Genomic DNA, 21,440 nt, shown 5'->3' with positions numbered 1-21,440 from the left:
TAGAAATAATACATTTTTATGAAAATGCCTAACCAACTATACTGGTTGGTTATGCAGAGAGATGGCAATGCAAAAGCCACTGCTGCTCTGAATCAATAGAGTTAGCTGAGCCTGATCAAATTGCATCCTGATTGCCTCCCTTGGAGTTCAGTGACATTTGTGGGAGAAAACTTCGTCCCACTCTTCAACACCAATTAAAGAGAAAAGGTAAAGGATGGAGGAAAATTACTGCAGATAAAATTACGCAATTTATACCTTGGTAAAGTGGAAGTAAACATTGAACTAGATGGATGAATTTGAGCTAAAACACATACTACACTACTGCATACCCCATGTTGCAGCATAAACCCCCCCATCCCTTGTAGGAAAATGTTCTGACGAACAAGAATAGGCTGCGGTACAGCATTCAACATGAAGATAAGCTATAGTGTCGTTGTGGTCACTTATTACTAACTTATATTTTATTCAGGAGTTATTCATTATTTATTGGCTACGTTTGAAGGGAACGCAACACATTTAGCCATGAGCAGAAGCACAACGTTGCATGAAAGAGGCTCCATGTTGGCCATAATTATGAACCATATGTGATGTCATGACCTATTTATTTCAAGCTGAAGTGTTTATAAGGGCATTGTATTGCACATGTGCTCTAAAGTATGTTTTTTATTATTGTCTGTGTTTTCTTTTTGTAACACTAGGAAATACGTTTCGAGTATTCACCTGGTTTTAATTTCAAATAAAGGCTTTGAACTAATTGTGTGCTTGAAGGACTCATTAATGAGGGCTGGCAATTTTCTATTTCTGCCTGTTTAATACTGCAGTGGAAAGCAGCTGAAGTTGCTGTGAGTGTTTCCCACCAGCTGAGGGCAGAAGAGAACAAAACATCTGTGAGAGCTGGACTTTGACTATGCCCTTCTTATACATACGTGTGTTTTGTGTTAAACTGTTCCAACGAAGTTCTGGCTTTTAGTGTTGGGTCCTCATGCAGCTGGAAGGTCAACATGAACCCCCAGCTCAAGTCTTTCAGAGCCTTACACAAATTTTCCTCCGTTAATTTTGCAAGCAGGTCAAAAATATCTATTTGTTCTCATCTAACCAGATTTATGGTAAACAACAATCGGGACTAATATTAGGATGAGATTAAAATACACAGACTCTATTGACTTTTCAAGGCTCTGGATTTGATCTAGGGGTATCAGAATAAAGAGGACGTGATACATATGGAATGCACTTCAAATATGTCTTTATAATTACCGCCTTGTTAGTGTAAATTAAATTAAGGTAAATTTACAGTTCTAATGCGACAAAAATGTGCAATAGTTCAAGGAGTGGGAATGTTTTGACAAGGCATTACATCAAGTTCAAGCGTATTGCTTGTGTTTTTATTAGATTTTAAAGATTAAACTCCACACAAGACTCAAACAGCATGATTTATCCACACACTTTTTATTGCAAAAGGGAGCAAAAAGTATATTAAGTTGCTGTTTTGAACAAATAACCAGCCAATATGTGGTCATTCTGACCAGTGCAGCTGGGTTTCTTGTTACCCCTCTGCAATATCAGCGCACACTGGATCATGCCTTCTACTTGTGCAGCTGACTTACCAGCAGAGTGATTCATGAAGCCAAAGCCATGGGTTTGCAGGTGTACTCCTTCATTCAAGATGATGAAAACAGATTAGTCATTATCAAACGGAGAAAGCGTAGCAAATATTGCTATATTTATGCACAGCTGGTGGCACTTAAAACGCCATGCTGCTGCTGCTTTAAGTGCAAACAAACGTTCAAAAGAGTTTCGAAATGAGACAAAATCTCCAGTCATCACAGGAGATGAAAGGATTAAGCTGAGCAAAAAAAACAAAACAAAAAGAGATTTAAAAAGAGGTTCACACTGTGTCCAAGTAAGGGAAATAAATATTAACATACATTGTTTAAATCTCAGACAAATATTAGTTTTAACTGATGACACATTGTTGTGTGTTTAAGAATAAATTAATAATAGCTCTGTTATAAAGCAGTGTGTTGTTTCTCCTGACAGTAATTGCTCATTTTCTTCAGTCTCATTTGTAAAGATTTACAGAGCCTAATATTGATAACCCTCAAACGTCTTTACATTGTATCATTTCATTCATGATGCTGCCCTTGCTGTGATTCACATGAGGATTGTTTGTGAAGTTGGATGTGCAGCTCAAGTCATTCTCCATGCGAAGCATTTTGTATACAGGTCAGACTTTATTTTGGTCTTATGTGACCAGAGCACCATCTGCCACAGGTTTGCTGTGCATCTTGCATAGTTTGTGGAAAGCTGTAAGTTCACACCTTTTATGACTTTGAATAGTGACTTTTCTTTTCCCAAATTTGGCCAGATTTGTATAAATACTTTACTTTCCTTTTTGTCTGTGGTGTTAAGAGCATAGAAAAATAAAAATGCATAAAAAATAGTGCAACCATTGGAAGTCTATTTGCTTGTGAATCTACAGCCTAAGTGGTCATGAAACATCTTGGAGAGTTCAGAGATCAGAACTCCATCTGGTCCTTGAGAAATTTCCTTTTCTCCAAAGCTCAAAACCCAAAGGTGGTGACCTCTCTTGCTGTCCATGTTTGCTGATGACGATTATACACTTCAAGTTACCATCTGGCAGCTTATATGGCTTTCAGGATTTGGCAATGGTGCAAGCATGAATGCCCCTTCGCAATGAAATAGCTCCAAGGATTCTAAATTCACTTTCCTTGAAGCTGGTGTCTGCTTTTCCACAAAAAAATTTAGCGGAGTTTTGGATGAAAAAACCCCCGCAAAGAATATTGTTAGATTTTGTACACTTTTTTTCTACCCAGCCTCTTGGTCCAATCTTGTATTTGCTTCAGTCATTCTGCAGACTCATTACTACTTGAGAGATGCTCTCTCCTTAACCTGTGACAAGTGTTGGGCAAATACTGCTTCTTTGGTTCAGACCGACCCATTTATATTTTTGCACACAGACTGAGTGATGGTAGTCACCTGTAGTCAAACAGTGGGAGAAATATAACATTTTTGTGTAATGAAGATCGAAAGGCATCAAAATACTTATTTTAGTATTCAATAATTATAGATGCAGGAATCATGTGCCCTTTGCAATCTAAAGATATAAAGGACATTATAAATCAAATATATTATTATTATTATTATTATTATTATTATTATTTTATAAATGTTTAATAAAAGGGGCATGAGACAATAGCCTTGGAGAACCTCTCAATTTATTTGTGTTCACTCAAATTTATAATTTCCAAATGACTCAGAACAGCATTCAGTGATTTAAAATAATCTCAACTCTGGAGGCACAAATAAGACGTTTCATTAATATTGTCCTTGAAATATAAGTCTAACTTTTTAAGCTTCTGAACATAGATGTGAATTCCCTTTTTATAAAAGTCTATAAAATGCATTAGTCTGTGTTGAGGAGGAAACATGCCATGTCTGAACAGCAGCATTAACAGCTACGGCTTTTCAAACCTCGAAGGCTGCTGACAGTTGACGAGACGACGCGTTGTTTCTTTATTGATTGCAGGTTCAGGCTGGTGAGCACAGAAGACAAAATATCATAGTGAGAGAATGTCTACAAAATAGGTTCTGCTACTCTAAATGTTATGCTATGTGTCATTGTCCTTGGCCAGGTTTCTGAAAGAATAGAGTAGCACATATCTCTGCTGCATACGATAAGAACGAGCTTGCATGCATCTTGTTTTTATGATTAATGCCTGGATGCTATGCTGACCTTGCATGTAAAAAAATATAATTGTATGAGGTCTAAATTTGGGATTGAATTAATTAATAGATACATGAAATTGAGGCTTATTGTTGATGAAACGTTGCGTTGTCCTGACAGGTTTGGAGGAACCTAGAATCCATCTGTGATATCACTTCAGAAACAGCATTAAAATGTTTTGGCCTTCAGTCCAATTGACTAATCTGATTATGCTATGCTAATATCCCTCCAAATCTATTCCTACTGTCATGAAGATTTTTGTAGACGAGTAACATGTAGACGAGTAACATGAAGCTACATTGAGCCAAACTGTGTTCAAAGTGCATCCTGGGGCCTTTGGCAACACTTGGACAATCCTTTGATGATAATGGTATTTTTTTTATTTCATACATTCTACATAACTCAGATTGCTATTTTTGTTTTGTTAAATATTGAGTGCTTAGTTTATTGTTAAAGGGTCAGAGGTGTGCAAATTGACTTTCTTTTAATCTTTTGATGATGCTGTAATGTTATTCATTCATCAAAGACATCAAGCGCTGTAGTGATGACTTCCTGTAACTGAAGATTCAGAAAGAACAGCAGTTTTTAAAGAGCCCAATTTCAAGCTGTTAAATTATGAAGTCACATTTCTTTGAAGTCATATTTAATGTATGTAACGACTGAAGGTATCATAGTTAAGTTGATTGTAATGTAAAATACATAAATCTGCCTCTACAATAAAGGAGAAAAATGGGGGAAAAGATATAAAGGAAATCAGAAAAAAAGAAAGAAATGTGAATATGAGCTGCATTTTGCATGAGGTTAATAAGGACCAAAAAGGATGTCATTGTGCAAGTGGGTCAGGAAGAGGTGGGAAGAATCCACAGCATTATACACACACCGTTCCACACTGAAGGCAGTCACCAATAATTTATACGGGACAACTATGACTAAACTGGAGGCTTTTCAATATAGATGATGAGACTGAAACTTGTATGAGAGGCTGGCAGTAACACCGAAGATGCTGCAGAAATTTTTGCCAAGCGTTGGTTGTGTTCGACATGTGGCAAAAAAAACAAAACAAAAAAAAAACTGAAAGGGGCTGAAAAATGTCCGAAACATCCAACCCTGGTAAAATCTGACATTTGGTGGAAGGAGCAATGAAGTTATGTCTTGGTTTGATGAAACTAAGCTGAGATTTTAGGCTGGAGCTTGAAAGGGTAAATTTCACACCAACAAAATTACAAATTAACAAAAGGAACAAAATAGTGAGGGGTAGAGTTATGGTCTGGGATCAGTTTTCTGATGGAGCACCAAAAACCTTTCTGCTGAAAAAGTTGACGATGAAGAGGGAGTTCATTTAAATCAACAAGAGTATTGTCATCAAGGGGGAAATTATGGGCCAAAGCAAGACTCAATAAAATATCCTGTAGAAAATGCTGATGTGATTTACAACATCACAGTCTATTTACAGCCCAATCGTATTCTTTTATTGATCTCAAGCATTCATCTTGTCCCTGTTTGTGACTCACACACTGTAGGACATAATAATGTACAATTAAAACATGATGTCACATCCATTAATGCACATTTCACATTTCAGCTATCAGGAAACAGGTTTGAAATGATTTCAGCCTGTACTTTGAATCTCTCTAATCTCCAGTTGGAACAACAATAAAGATAACAAAATGCCTCTGCAATGCTAAGAGGCCTATTGCAGGACAGATAACAAGCTCTCGGTCATAAGTAAATTGAAATGCAACAAATACAGTCAAGAAAGTGGAGTGCTTTAAATTCTGGAGTTCTTATATTAGATTCATACGTTGACCTCGCTTTGCTCTGCGCATGGCTTCTTCCATAAAATAAAAATGAATCTTTCACAGCTGGTCCAGAATACATCTCTCAAGCGTTGAGCTCCACAAGAATTAATTTGAAAACCCCTTACATCTTAATCTGACCTTTTTGAATATTAGACACTCCTTCAGTTGCGTTTCAACTCTGCAAAGTCCACATGAGAAAATAACATTTTTCTGCCCAACAAATCTTCTACAGCGGACTTCATTCTCTGAAGCACAAAATATATTTTAGTTTGTACTGTGATGTTTTCAGTGCAGAAAATTACTCTCAAAGAGTCTTGGCGGAAACTTGTGCTAAATCCAAGGTTTGTGTACATGTGAAACTGAAATAATGATTTGAAAGTTTCAAATTTGTTTTGTGCATTTGTGTGTGTGTGTGTGTGTGTGGGGGTGTGTGTGTGGTGTGTGTGTGTGTGTGTGTGTGTGTGTGTGTGTGTGTGTGGGGGTGTGTGTGTGTGTGTGTGTGTGTGTGTGTGCATTCACATCTGGGCCCATTTTGAGACGTGACGGTGTCCAAACAAAAAGAAAATAAGAAAAACAAGACGAGCACAAAGAAGATCTTGTCTTTGTTGTACAGAAATAGCAAAAGGGGTATGTGATGAGAAAAGAAAATTTAATTTTTTTTTAAAAGTACAGAACATACTTTTTCAAAGGTGTAATCATGTGTTGAAGTTTGAGTTGTAGTCGTGTGTTGTGTGTAACTCAAAGTTTTTCTGAGAAGTACAGAAAGGATGATGGGAACAGCCCAAAACTCCTCCTGTTGATAAAAATGAGATATGTCTTTGCAAGTCTGCATGTTCTTCTTGTGTTTCTCCTTAGGGAACATGTTATGTAATGTAATTTGACTTATGCATGCTTAGAGAAAGCTCAAACCAGATGTTACTTAATAATGGCAGTAAAGATAAGCAACAGGGTGGCACTGGGCGTTAATGCCATACAAATACAAAACAGAGTAGATGGAAAGGGAGAAATAAAAAAAGTGGAGGTGGACGCAAGAAGTGTTTAAAAAAATGCACAGATTTAAATATGTCTTGGAATTTCTTGTGTTTTATTGTCAACTTTAAGTCCATGCAGAAAGACCCAAAGATGGGATTTGAATCCAGTACTTTCTTGCTGCAAATTAAAAGTACTACCACTTTTGATTTGCAGCCTTAATTGCATTAAAGGTGTTTAAGCAAAATGGACCTTTTGATCTTTATATCATGTTGTAATGTTGTTACCTCATCGAAAACATACCTGGAGTGTTGCCTTGATTCCTTCATTCATGTTTGAGAAATCCTGGAATCTCGCGTGGTAACCATTCAGCTGTGCCTCATTCATGAGGGAAGGTCTCAGTTCAAATTGGCACAATAAAATTAGCACTATACAGTTCATCATGTGACAACCTTCTCTTAAATGGAGCAGCAGTTCAGTGGTTTCAGTTTTGTTGGTTTTTCCTTTACTTTTCACGTTGGTTATTTGATTAGTTATTTGATTAGTTTTTGAAAACAAAGTATGTGTTTAAACTCACATTTATGCTGCACTCTAGCTCCATTTTCTCATTTGCTCAGTGATGAGTCTCGCTCTGACGCTATTCCCAAAACATTGTTGTCTTACAATTTCAGAACCCTTATTGTAAAAACAACAGTATCGCTCCACAGTGATGGAAAATTGGTTTCAGACGCTGCATCCTGTCTCAAAAATTGAACTCACTGTTGTCCCTGTTATGACTTTCAGGGACTCAGACATGAATTAAAGTTTAAAAGTGCTACTGTTTGCTTCTGGTTCAAGGTTAGAACTGTTTTCTGTGTTGTTTTCTTTTTATTTTTACAGATTCCCAGTGATGACAGGAGAGTTCAGTAATTGCATTTTAATTCTCCACCTCCCTCGTTGCCTTGGCAGCGATAAGACATTCCTGTGAATAAAAAGCTGCAAAGGTAAGAAGTGAATGTGAAAGCACAGAGCAGGTACTTTCTGTCATATCACATTGGCATCAAAGGTCACTCTAAATCACCTCTGACTAACTTTATCTAATTAATCCATCAGAGAGGCTTCCTTCTGGGCCAATCGGCCCTCCATGCTGTCAGCTAAACACCGGATTGGACGTTGATAAGCTGTGCTGTTCTTCAGCACGGCAATTCAACTTTGTCCCTTTAAACAGACTGTGGCAGTTCTCCTACATGCTGTCGCCATCGAGGAGCGTATCGATCTGATTGTCTGCTGCGCTTGGTCTCCTCCTGGATAGTTTCATTGAAATTTCATCAGCTACTTTGATGTCAGGATAATGACGCTGACAGCAGACATGGTAGGATCCCACTTTGTGTGAGAAACTGATTCAGGATGAATGTTTAGTGAAAGGAAATGGAGGGAGGCGAAACCTAGATTTATTTAATCAGACAAGTGAAGGAGGACACCAAACAAGTGATGGCCTAATAAAAAGGATTGTGTTTCTTTTTTTGTTGTTTTTGTTTTGTTTTGTTTGTTTGGTTAAAGGAAATAAGAAAGCTACAAAAACAAGTTTTTTTTTCTTTTAGGAAGCAGAGAATTCCCTTCGCCACGGAGGAATGGACATCTTTAACCTTCTCGGGAGCACGGAGGAGTCAGACGGTGACCAGCGGTGGACGCCTAACGATGTGTGTTCCTAAAACATTCAGCGCGGTTTGCTCTGAGAATATGATCAAAATCTCATATTCATTCAATGTCAAAATGAAAGTCTATACCCTGAATGTTAAGTGCATTGTTACCAGCGGTCAGGCCTGACTGGGCATAACATGGTTTGTGTCTGTTCTCATTTAACCCTTTCCTAGTATTTTCTAGCAACTTGCAATCTTGCGCTTTAGCTCCACTTCTCATGGATATGGATTTTCTATTCATTTTGGGATTTTTTTACATTTTAAGTATTTCTAAAACATACATTTGCAATGATTTAAAAAATATATATGCTAATTTTACTTTATTTTGTACAAGCAAAATCCTACACACAGGCTTAAATAGACAACTTTGCTAATAGTTGGATTATGAACCAAGTTTCGGAAGTCATCAGCAAGCTTCTGGTGTAAGTAATTAAAAAAAAAACTGAGTTCATTACAATTGGTTGGATTCCTGCCACCCATGAGTTCCAGGCTGACAGTGACACAAGAAAAGCAGCCGGCTTCAGGCATATTTGAGGCTATGAGGTATTATCGACCTTCATAACCAACCTTGTTTTATCGGAGAGGGACAGTTTGGGTCAAATAATTGAAGCAAGAGCAGGACAATGATCCCTGACACACATTAAAAATAGTTTGGACATGGACAGAGCAGGCTAACGTTGAACATCTCTGATGCTTTGCCCTGAAGTTGAGACTTAAACCGTTTGGAAAATGTGTGGATTATTCTCAAAACTCTAGTTCATTTTACTAAACTGCAGAGGGAGTTCAAGAACAAAAAGGTAGTCTTAGATTTGAAATTGACTTCATTCTACCAAGAGGGGAATTTTTATAATGACAAATTGTGAATGCCACTTTTAAATGGCATATTGAAAAGCTTTTAGTTGTTTCATGGAAAAGCCTTCATTGGCATCACAGCAATTAAAATGCTTCCCATAACTGCTATGAAAGTTTGAACACTGGCTGCTCCACTCCAGAACATTAATAACATGTTGATGAAATGAAATCGTTATTTTGAAGCTAAGTTTTGATTCTGTGTGGATTAGACAAAATCAAATGTAACCTCAAATTTAAGCACTTGATTGTGTTTTTAAGTAACCCAAGTTACATTTTCTGATATGATTCTTGTGTGGGGAGGAAAAGAGTGGCTACCAAAAGCCCCGGGTTAAGTTCCCTTTTATGCCCGTGACCAAAATATCTGAGCAGACCTTTATCTTCTTGTCTGTGTTTGTGTACAAACAGTGATGTGTTGATGTGCACTTCTTCTCCTCAGACTCTAAGCCCTCAAAGCAGTGATGTTGATGACTTCCTAGACACTCTGCTGCATGATTCCTCCTCCGTGCCAGCATCCCCCCTCTGGTCACTCTATACCGCCGACAGTGGTGTTAACAAGGACCCCCTGGCTAAGCTGACAGACAGTCTCCATCCAATCTCCTACACAGGGTTCCCTGCCTTCGACATCCGGGTTTTCCCCCAGCCTCCAGATTTGCAGAACTCGCCTGCGGCAAAAGAAAAGCGGCCCGACGTGTCCATTGATTTTGGTAAGGCCACAAAAGTGGAGACACTTGCAGGAACGAATCAAAACAGGCCGTCGCCTCTGCAGGGAGAACTAATTTTTGTGTTAGGAAAACAAATTGAACAGCAGGGTTCAGCAAAATGAGAACGCTGTGAGGTATTTTTCACTGTGTTTGTCTCTGTTGTGGTGTAATGAGGACTATTAACTGCCGGTCTGGGACTATTTAATTTTTTAAAATTGTTTTTTCCCCGTTTCATTTCATTTGGATGATTAAAGCCTTGTTCAAAAGTGGTTCAGGACGCAACACAACATCCTTCTGATCTAGAGTGCTCTTTTTTAAAGATAATAAGCTGACCTTGATGAAAGAAAAACTAAATAAATGAAATCTGAACGACACAAAGCACCACCACAAAGAAAATATTCATATTTTTGATTACAGCAAAATATGTGATCAATTTTCATATTTTGTGACGTTATAACCAGATACTCCTTCGTATTTTGCTGAAATTGCATGCCACAAACCAACATGTAGCTGTGTGTCATGATGAAACGGAAATAACATGGTACATTGTCTTCAAATTTTCTTACAAATAAAAATATAAATAGTATGACGGGTTATTATTTATCTACAAAATGAGCATCTTAGAGTTTAATTAGCTTCGGAAACATACATTCTTCCCCCATTATTCTTTTCAAAATTGTTCAAACTCAATAACAAAAACACAGACATGTCCACGTTAATTTTCAAGTCATGCCACAGATTGTCCTTTGGGTTTCATTCTGGACATTGACTAGGCCATTCTAACACAATAGTATTCTTCCTTCTTTATCTTTATTTCCTGCCTGAACCAGGTGTGTTTTCAAGAATCACCCCATTTTAGCTCCCCTCATCATCCCAGCTACTCTGATCAGATGAACCAATTAGAGAAAATACTGTATATTTGCATCAGAAAATGGAGAGAAGGAGACTAAGAGACACAGAGGTATCTGCAAACTGAGGTTTGCTGGGCATCATTAATCCACAGTTCTCTCACATTTCAATCACATTGGCATCTCGACTGTTTTGACTCTTTCCATTTTCCGTCATGTCGCTGTGGACTTGCTGGCTGTGCATAAACGTATCAATGTGTGACAGTTGTTACATAATCATGTAATAATCTATATGATTATGTAATTTGCATAATCATGCTTTGGTCTGAGACTGAGACCCACATTGAGGCAAGCTTCAACTTTCAGACAGATGACCTCAGTTTCAACTTCAGAATGTTTTGTTATACAGAGAAATTTATGGCTGGTTCAGTGACCACAAGGTGACTTTTACCCCCCACGCAGTGGAGCATTGCTAAGCTGCGCATGGGGTCATACGGTGCTGTGAGCATTATTGCAAAACATTTCAATTTCAGTAATGTCAGTCCAAAGGACGTTGATCCAGAAAAGGCAAAAATGCTTTCCCCTGAAAAGACTTTTTTGCACCCATGCTTTCCCCTGAAAAGACTTTTTTGCACCCATTCTGCCGATAACCTCTGCAGCCTGCTTTAATGTCAGCCGTTCTCTTGATTGATGAATGCATAGATAAATTCTCCTTAGCTAATCAATAGTAGATCCTCGCAGCTTTTTGTATGTAAAATTAAAGGAAGTGGAAACCAGACAGCAGAAGTAAATTTGGAACTAGGAGAAACATAAACTTGCAGAATGAATATTTATTTAAATGCTCGCTTTTAAAAATACATTTACTCATTTGTTTTTTCATTTGTTCAAGAAAAATATAAATTGATGAAAGCCAAACTATTCTGTTGGGACCATTCAGATCGTTTTTATGAAAGTCTTTTACAGTTTTACCATTTTCAAGATACATGAAGTGCGGCTTGGTGGCTGAAATATAAGAACAGGAATTCAACAAGATAGTTGCAATCAACGTTTTCGTTCAAAGCGGCGAACATTGTGTTAGCAGCGGGAGTATAAACCCCGGGAACAAATTGGAGCATCATCACTGATGAAGATAATCTACCAGCTCTGCTGTCTGAGTTTCTGCTCTTGTTGTGTGAAAACAGCTGCTTTTGAACTGTGACAAATTCAAACTGTGACAAACCGTGTTAACTCTGTGTCTCATCTATCTGATACCTTCTTCTTTCTCACCTCATCAGCTCTTTTTATGCCTCATCTGCCTGCGGCGCTCCTTATCTTCCCTGCCATACCCTCGCTCTCCCTTGCTTCAGTCCTACTCCATGAATAGGATGCAAGCAAAATATAATTACATCTCAGAGTTTCCAATATGAAAATTAGATAATAGAAGCACAACTTCTTTCGTTCCATCTCTTGATTTTATTTGTATGTGGACTTATTTTCAAAACTGGCCTTGTAGATAGAGCAGCCTCAGTTTCATGTCCTGACTCTGTTGCTGCTGTAGCAACAAGAGAGATCTCCTCCTCCACATCCTCCTGGCTCACATTTGCAAAGCACAGCTTTTTTTTCCTCCCCCCTTTTTCAGTGGAAAAGCTTTTACACGGTCTGAATCACTTGACCAGTCAACAGCAGCTGCAGGCTCGCCTTTCACTCACTCTCGTCACTCTCGGCCCTTAAAATCTCCACCAGCCAGAAAGCTTGAGGTAGATGCGGTGCTTTATTAACGAGCAGAGCAACCGAATAAATAAATAACTTTCTCGGGGTTTAAGTACATGGCTGAAAAGAGATCCATCTTCCTTCTTGACCTAAAATACAGAAAATTCTTGTGCAGCACTCTGTGCTACTTCCTCTGATGTTTGAAGGTGACAGAGCGCAGGCTGCTTTTTCCTAAAACCCAACTCAGTTTTGAGTCATATTCATCTGATTTGTTGTTTTGTTTGCTTTTTCTGTGTCATTGTGCAGGCTGGGAGTCTGAGGGCTGCCAGGAGGAGTTTGGCATTACATGCTACCTTTCCAACCACCAAACTCCACTGCTGCCATCCAGACACGCGCTCACAGTGAAGGACCTGCTTTTATCCAGTCTGGGACAGAACGTAAGGGAAGCTCAGCGTCTATTTGACGCACGTATATCTCCTTAAAGGGCATATTTTAGTATTTTCTCTTCTGTTTCTTTTTGATTTTTTTTATAAGCATGTACAGTTATCTTTCTCTCCATGTCAGAAACTAAAGAACTATTATTTCCACGGGTATATAAGGTGTTGACGGTGCCTTGGTGCTGATTTGGTTTGCTGTCAATTTGGCCGGGAGTCTTGTGAATGAGATTTTAAAGCTCATTCAGTGTGCATTTGCAACACACAGAAAAAGGAAGAAATGCTGCCAGAGAGCACTAGCTGGGAGACTTAGCAAACTGGCATCCTATTGAGAAATTTAAAGTGACTCGGTGATGACATACAGTTTGTGTATTTATTTGACTCAGATATTGAGAAAAGAATTGAGCTTGTGCTGCAGCTATTTATAGTCCTTCGACTTTGCGTCTCTTTCTTAAAACCAAAATGCCAATTCATTCATATTCGAGGGATTGCTTTTGGTGGAAGATGAAAAATCTGTCCTTTTTGATCAAATTTACCAACATTTCCTGCATTGAGGACCTTTGGGGAAAGGTCCTCACAAAAGTGAGAACACAGAAGACTCTATTGTCTTCTGTGTTGCCAATAATAGAGCCAACCGCATATTCTCATTTGGGAGGGTTTCTAAGAAAACAACCATTTCCTGTTAACAACAGGAAGTCCACCTCTGTTGTATCGATATATGGCAGTGCATCCTATTTTTTTTCTTATAAAGGCAAAGCTGCTAATGTTCGAGTGTTGCTGGGAATGTGTGTCTTAAAATGACATTTGTTTTTTTAAAAATCAAGAAAATAAGGACTGCGATTTATTTATACCACATTTTCAACAGTGTTAGGAATAAAATATGATGAAGCTTTCCTGCATTTTAATCAGTATTAATGAAAAACAATCAGTTATTATTGTGTGCCTTATTTTCAACCACAGACCTCCTGGTTGCAGCCTGCTCTCCAACAAGCAGGAAAATAATTTTCTGAACTAGTATTCCACTTTAATTTCAGTCTTCTTCCTGGAATTGTGTTCGACAGGCGCAGCGAATCTCTCAGCAGTCCTTGCAGGAGCTTGTGCTTAATGAGGATGAGAAGAAGCTTCTGGCTAAAGAGGGCATAAGTTTACCCTGCAAACTGCCGCTGTCCAAGGTAAATGAGCAGGTTACAGATGTAGCGCAGTCCCTGTGCACACATACACACCCCGTGCCAATCTGATTCACGTCTTTGAAAATCTAAATCTGGAGGCCCCGTTACACAACCTTTGCCAACTTCCTAACCCACTTTTGTCTCCCTTACCTTTCTCCTCCTCATATTTTTTCGTGTTCTTGTTCTTACATCTGTTTCATCTCCATGACAAGTTTGAGGAGAGGATTTTGAAGAAGATCCGGCGGAAAATCCGCAACAAACGCTCGGCTCAAGAAAGTCGGAAGAAGAAAAGGGAATATGTTGACAGGCTGGAAGGGAGGTAAGAAATCAACTTACTGCGGCATCATCACCAAAGGTGACATTATTAGTGAGGAGCTTGACCTAGAAAATTACAAGTTTCATCTGCAATGAGTTGTACATCCTGAAACATCCTGTAACCTATTGACATATTTTAATATATTTAACTACCTTTTAAAATATAGGAGGTTTTAACACAGTTACTTTTAATAATATCAATAATGTTGTGAGTCCTTTCAAATGGGAGCACAAAAAAACATTCATGATGATTGCTTTTGCTGATGGCTAAACAAAAAGAAGAGCCAAAAATATTAATGTCTTAAAATGCCAGGTAAGATGCAACAGGAGAGAGGTGCGAATTTTTTTGAACAAGAATAATTTTTTTTGTTTATTATAGAGTGCCAACACAATCCCCCCCAAAAAAAAAAAAAAAAAAAAAAAAAAAAAAAAACAACAGCAAAACCACAACAGAATCTATGCTAACACAGATGTTATCCTAAAAACTTCTGTTTTAGCAAAACGTCCATTGTGGCTTTTGAATTTTGTTGACCCTTATGGGACACCGTAGAATTCAGCCTTGTCATTGAGAAGGTATTGGAGTTTTTTTTTTTTGTGTTTGCTTGCGCACAATTTAGGAAGCAGCGCCTGGTTTTTCACAGCACTTCATGCAATTAGCACAAAATTTGAGATTATTTTTCTAAGCACAGGACCTCGTCAACGTCATTGTGTTATCACTAGCAAGGCAGCTTGGGAAGAATATATTAGTGACAAATCCATCCCTGCATTGACGTTGCTACAATTTGGTCACAGGTTTCCTCCTTAGCTTGCATGAGTGTGTGCACACCTGGTGGCTGTGTTTGATCAGTTGAGCTGTAGGTGTGTTCAATTGAAAGTCTTTGCTTTGACATTGGAAGGGAAAAAAGACCTTGAGGGGAATCTGTGGCTTAATGCGACAAACACGGTAGAGGTGTTATGACTGGCTGCACTGCTGTCTTAGTACAATCTGTCGCAATACATTAATTCTAAAAAATGAAATTACCCTGGAGGATAATATTTGGTGGAAAATGAAGAAAAACAACTGACACAAATACGAATGGACACACATGATTTACAGAAAATAACAGTAGATGGTCAATAATTATACTAATTGGTAATTCTAAAAAGCAAGTCACACCCATAAAAACATCTAAAGCAATGTTTTTAAAAATGATTGAAGTTGTTGCCAACAATGGAGTCTCATCCTCTTAGGTTTAGCAGCAGCAGCTCTTTCACTCAAGGAGTAATGTTTGTAAAAAGCTATAATTCTCAGAATTGTCTTGTTGTTTGACAGTATCTTTCATTATCTGCAGTTCTTTCAGTTTGCATGTTTATAATTGTCTTGGGTGTATTATTACCAACCCTTCCATAAACCAAAAGAGGAATTTACTGGACATAAAACCCCATTTGAATCATACAGGATATGCCAGATGTGAGAGGATGTGCGAGAAATGACTCGGGGGCCATAAACAAATTCATAGATTTTTAAATTATTTGTGACATCATTGTTATAATTCCTGGGAGCATCTGTAACTCTGTTATCCCAAAGACATATTCTCTCTATTAACGGTGACAGTGATGTCGATTCAGTGGAGGGGAAGTGCGCCTGGCCTTATCTTGAACTGTCGTGTCACAGAACGATAAGAACTGTGGGACATTTTGATATCCACTACCTCATTCACTTTAGGCCATAATCACGGGAAACATTTAATGCCGCAGAAGGCCACCACTGATCAGCTGGCTAAACACAAAGAATCCATGACATAACCCATTTATGAAGCAGAATCAACACAGAGACATACTTACAGTGGTTTCGCAAAAGTATTTGCACCATTTGAACTGTCTTTGTACTTTTCATATAACACAAGATTTTTTTACAAATCAAAAATCCAAAAAACACGACATATATTTGTCCTCAGGGTTAAACTACAGGAAATATGGCTCTGCTTAATTCGTCCTCCAAGAATAAATGGAGTGACAGGCCGTGTGTGAGATTATTAATCAGAGAAGCATCTTCAATGCCCGGTGGCATTGCTCTAAAGCAGCTGCAGAAATCGTCACAGCTCAGGTAAAATAATCTGTCAGCAGGAGCGCTATTGTGTTAGACTTTGAAATTCATAACAAGTCCTGCTAGAATTTTGCTTCAGACCATGAAGGACACTCAACAGATGTGAGAAAAAGTTCTCAGCAAGAATGACAACAAAAAAAGAAGAAGGAAAGAAAACACTCAATGTACAGTGGAGAACTGACACTGAACACGCCGTCTGGTGCCTGCAGCGTTGTTCTGTGGGGAGGATTTTCTCCAGCAGAAACAGAGAAGCTGGTTAGAGTTAATATGAAAATCAATGCGGTTAAATCCTGGCCAACACTGACAGAAAACAAGTTGGAGGCTGAAAAGACTTGAGACTGGGATGGAGGTTCACCTTACAGCAACACAACCAGCCCCCCCGTCCCCAAAAAAGTGTTTGGACAAAGCATGACGAAACGTGAAAGCGTCAAAGGTTTCATTTACGCTGCTTTTGCAAGGCAGCGTAAATGATTCAGCGTGTTTGGAGGGAATGTTTTGCACATCTTGCTGGTCCAGCATGTGGTCAACTGGCCTGCAGCGTGTTGGTAAACTACCAAATCAGGCAGAGACGCACAACAATGTGATATCCAGCGGCAAACCAGGCCATCAGAGCTAAACTGTGCTGCAGCTGGAGCGAGGCTTGAGCCAAACCTGAAGATGATGCAATATGACTTATAGGGATGGTGGAAGCTTTGCCGGGATTAAGCTCAATTTAGGCATTCTCCTCCCTCTCTGTCTCCAGGCTGCGGAGAGCCTTTCAGAGCCTCACCATGCAAGCTGCCAGCCAGCAAATTTGTCAGTAAGCATGGAAAGCATGCCAGCCTCCCACATGTTGGCACTTTTACTTTATCACCCCTCCCCCCAAATAAAGTAAAGTGGAAGAGCATGCAGCCAAGAGCAGCAATGTCTCCACTTTGCTTTGTTTTATCACTGATTAACCCTTAAGTTCAGGTTACCTGGCTGTTCTACTCATTTATTGCTGCATGCAGATCTGCAAAATAATTCATCCACGTCAGGGAAGGAGGTAAAACAAGGGAATTTGTTCCTGAAACACAAATAATAAAGCAAGTTATTTTCCTTTTTATGAATCATCTGGCCCTTTGCAGAATTTAGTCTTTTTTTCTCTCTTTCTTTTTTTTTTTTTCTCCCCCAAAAACTGATTAAACTTTTATTTGTGTTATTAATGCCTTCGGAAAAGGCATTAATAAAAGGCTCTTCGATCGTGTGCTGTTAACATCTCATTCAGCCCTGACCTCTGCCGGCTCCTATTAACAAAAGTTTCATGAGTTTGTCGGTGCTATTGAGCGGAGTCACCATTAGCTAGTGATTAAACCAGCCTCACCCAGAGCATACCAACAGGGTGTCATTATCAAGCCGAGGGTGATGATAGGGGATGATTCAGGGAACAAAGGAGGGAGCGTGGTTTGATTCAATGGACAGGATGAAGTGGATGATAATCGGCCGGCGGATATTGGCAGAAGGGGGAAGCAAATCCTAACAAAACACTTCTTTGCCCTACTTTTTGTTTTCCATCTTCTGCAGATTTGCTCTCTCATTCTTGTGCTCCCCCTGTCTGTTGCTGCAGGATGGCTGCGTGCAGCGCCCAAAACCTGGAGCTTCAGAGGAAAATCCAGAAGCTGGAAGAGACTAACAAGTGAGTTATTGTACATGCAGCTCATTCATTGCGGTGAATGTTTGGTTTGATTTTTAATAGTTAAAAACTTATAAAACATAAAGGAATGTGTTTGCTGAAATGTTTTTTTTTCTGGTTGTTGTTGGATCAGCAGGTTCAAATTGGAAAAACTTTCAGTTCATTAAAATAAGGAAAAATGACAAACCCAGGAAGAAACCCAATCAACGAAGAAAGAAAAAAGTTTCAAAATAAAACTCACACACTTACATGCCACTTTTCTTAGGTACGCCTAGCCAATTGCTCGTCAACGCAAAGTGCATATCAGCCAATCAGCTGACGAGTTGCTGAAGTACAAACTCAGCATCAGAACCAGCAGGAGAGGGGATTTAAGTGACTTTGAACTTAGGATAGCTGGTGGTCCAAAATTAGAGCTATATATATGAAAAAAATGCTAGATCAATTGTGAATTTAGAAAAGAATAAATAAAAAACTAATGGTCACAATGACATAAAAAAACATCAATCAGATACACTACATGAAAAGATAGAAAAAAAATGTGACAAAATAAAATATGGAGAAAACTAATAATGTTGAAAACTGGAAAATTAAATTCTTGCTGCCACATTAAATTAATGCTGTTGAAAATCATAAATATTATTCTGTTACAATGTGTAATCAAATAAGCTGGGGAAGTTCTTAGTTTTTATTTTGCACAAATTACTTCATTAAGGCATTTATTCATTTCTGTGTTCATTGGCAATTATATGTCCGTCCTATTCACATATAGTCACCACAAATGAGCAACAACAGATTGGAAGGTCGCCTGATCCAAAACATCTCAAAGTCAGCAGCAACATTAATTAGGGAGAGTCACAATATGGTCTAAACAAAGTAAAAAAAAAATGCTATCTTTGGTAAAAGATTTAACGTCATGAGGTCGTTTAATGGTGAAGGTGATGTTTTCTTAGATAATTTCTAAGAGAGTTGGCTCTTCATCTCAAACTGCTTTCTTCAATGTGACAATAAGTTTAGGAATGTTTCTGACCTGAAGTCATGAAGCATTAAGATGGCTCTGAAAGCCAGTGGGAGTCCAATCCGCTACTTGCAGGGTGTACTTAATAATGAAGGGAGTGAGTGTGTACTTTATATTCTGCAGTCTAGCCACAGTTGTTTTGTTAGATCTTTGTAGACATAAACAAAAAAAAAAAAAAAAAAAAAAAGAAAAACAAGCAGACCTGTCTTGTTTTTTTAAACTGAATGCTCAGTTGAATAAAGTCAACAAAAATATGCCCTCAGTTTGTGCCTTTGGTTGCATATATTCACTTTATTTGCTGATTAATGGAAGTCTTGGTCTGCTTTCTATGACTAAACTGATAAGTTTTCATATTGCTTATGCCCTCTTGTTGTGAATCGTGTCAGTTTTTGGTTGATCTATATTCATACAGCCCCAGGCTCTCCCACCAGAGCCGCCGACAGTCTGAGCAGGAAATGTTTTCCATGCATTGTGTGCCACCTCTCTCTCTCTCTCTGCCTGTAAAATATCTTTGATACAATTATATAATTTAACACCGAATTCCGCTGGCTGACTTCATTTGCTGTCCGTGATCTGATTGCGTCGCTGGCAGCGCTCAGCTGTGGACCAAAACAAGAGAGGTTGCTGGAAGAAGCCAAGCTCTTCCTCTGCCTGAAGTGTGCGGCTTCTGCTTCTTTTTGCTTCAGTTGCCAAAGATCACAGATGCTGAGAAACTCGATTCCTGTGTTTTCATCTGTGGGCCCTCATGTGAAACTTTCACTCAATCTCTTTCATCTTCACCGCCTCTCTTTGTGTTCACAGTGCTCTGCTGGAGCAGCTGAGCCGGCTACAGGCTCTCTTGCCTAATAGCTCCTGCAAAACAACAAACAGAGGAACCTGCATCCTGGTGAGACGTAACACCAAAATGTCCCAATTTGCACCACTGTGGAGAATGTTCAAATGCACTGCTTCCTTTGTTACTGAAGTAGACACGCAGAAAACGTATTGAAGCCATAAAAAAACAAAAAAACAAAAAAAAACAAAAAAAAAAAGCAGAGAAGGCATCATTACAACATCCTACGAGTTTCCTCAATATGTCCCTGCTGTGTTTCCCTCAAAGATCTAGAAGGAGTCTGTTTAAATGTTTGAATGGCACTGGGCTCATGTGTTTGTCCGGGGCTTTATGTAGGTCACGTCCCTTTTTCATTTTTTTTTTTTTTGTCTCTGTGCATTTGCTCACTTCCCCATCATTTGTTCTTTCTCTTCTTGGCTTTTCTTGTCTGTGTTCATACGCAGGTTTTGCTCCTCTGCTTCTCTATGCTCATTTCCTCAAATATTCAGCCGGTCCCTTACAGCCAACGCAGCCACGCAGAATATACAAGTACCGCAGGTCTGTTTGACGCACACCCCTCACTTTTGTCCTGCAAACCAACACACACGCAAAAAAAAAAAGCTCACCTTCGCCACGTCTCTACCTTTCAGCGTCGTCGCGCTCCCTTCTGTCGACTGGCGGAGCGGGAGAAGTCCGTCCTCAAACTTTTTCGCTTTCCTCGGCCTCCTGGGGCTTTGAGGGCCTGCGAGGCCTGAAGGAGAAGCTCTGGGCCTGGACGGTCGTCACCACGGTTCGCCTCCAGTCGCCCCGCCAGCAGGAACACAACAACGGAGATGATTACAGACCTTGGCAGAGCAGAAACATGTAGAAGCAGCAGTAGTGTTGGCTTGTGTGTCAGTAGAGTGAGCACTTTAATTGCTTTTTTCAGTGTCTGTAGTTGACTGTTATGATTTCAGCGGTGCACAAACAGGATGCTACAAGCCAGAACCTGTGCAGTTATGGTCAGTGGGGAACTACAGTCGCACTGATGTCTGATACAACAAAACAAAACAAGAACAAGGAAACTTGTTCAGGTACATGAGGAGGAGATTCACCCATTTGTTTCATTATGCACTTTAAATACATATTGTTAAATATGTCAGGGATGAACTTTAACTTCCTCTGCAACATTTCAGTGAAATGATGATGAAATAAAATTTTGCTAAATGCATTTTTGTTTTTGGTGTTTGTTTGTTTTTGCAGCTTCTTGCAGCATTTTTACTAGCATTGCCCTGGTTTTAATGCCATCCAGGAAGAAAGGCTTGACCCACAATAAAAGCTTTACCCTAAACACAACTGGAGCTTTGTGTTTAGGGTGATGTGCAGTGTTAGTTAGTTAGCTTTGCATGCAGCTCCATTTTGCCCTTGTTTGTCTGAAGCCTCTTCAGCATGTTAGCTATTTCCTCTCCATAATTGGTAGTAAGTATTCTCTTTGTTTACTTTCTACAGTGGATTTTTTCCCCACACTCACTATTCAACCTAATGATTAATGGAGAAAAAAAAGAAAATCTCCCATTTCAGACTCTAAATGTTTTGTTTTTTGTTTTTTTCCCATGGCTGTCTCGTATTTAACTCCATTCGTATTTCCATAAACTCTAATCTGTGCCTGGTTTAGAAAAGCATCTCCACATTATGGCG

At 39.0% G+C, this 21,440-nt stretch overlaps 1 protein-coding gene across 1 annotated transcript; it reads left to right on the top strand.

Moving 5' to 3' along the window:
* Positions 1 to 7,631: 7,631 nt before the first annotated feature.
* LOC129362307 (cyclic AMP-responsive element-binding protein 3-like protein 3-B) lies at positions 7,632 to 20,947 on the top strand. Its single transcript, XM_055033767.1, has 10 exons — positions 7,632 to 7,864; positions 8,094 to 8,192; positions 9,481 to 9,748; positions 12,589 to 12,719; positions 13,778 to 13,888; positions 14,098 to 14,204; positions 17,872 to 17,940; positions 19,754 to 19,838; positions 20,228 to 20,321; positions 20,414 to 20,947. The coding sequence occupies exons 1-10, from the start codon at positions 7,844 to 7,846 to the stop codon at positions 20,629 to 20,631; spliced, it is 1,203 nt and encodes a 400-aa protein (XP_054889742.1). The 5' UTR covers positions 7,632 to 7,843; the 3' UTR covers positions 20,632 to 20,947.
* Positions 20,948 to 21,440: the final 493 nt, after the last annotated feature.

This window comes from Poeciliopsis prolifica, unplaced genomic scaffold, assembly GCF_027474105.1.
Source record: "Poeciliopsis prolifica strain line A6 unplaced genomic scaffold, Auburn_PproV2 SCAFFOLD008, whole genome shotgun sequence".
NCBI lineage: Eukaryota > Metazoa > Chordata > Actinopteri > Cyprinodontiformes > Poeciliidae > Poeciliopsis > Poeciliopsis prolifica.
The sequence above is the reverse complement of the archived record's forward strand: the minus strand, read 5'-3'. Positions and strand labels throughout refer to the sequence as shown.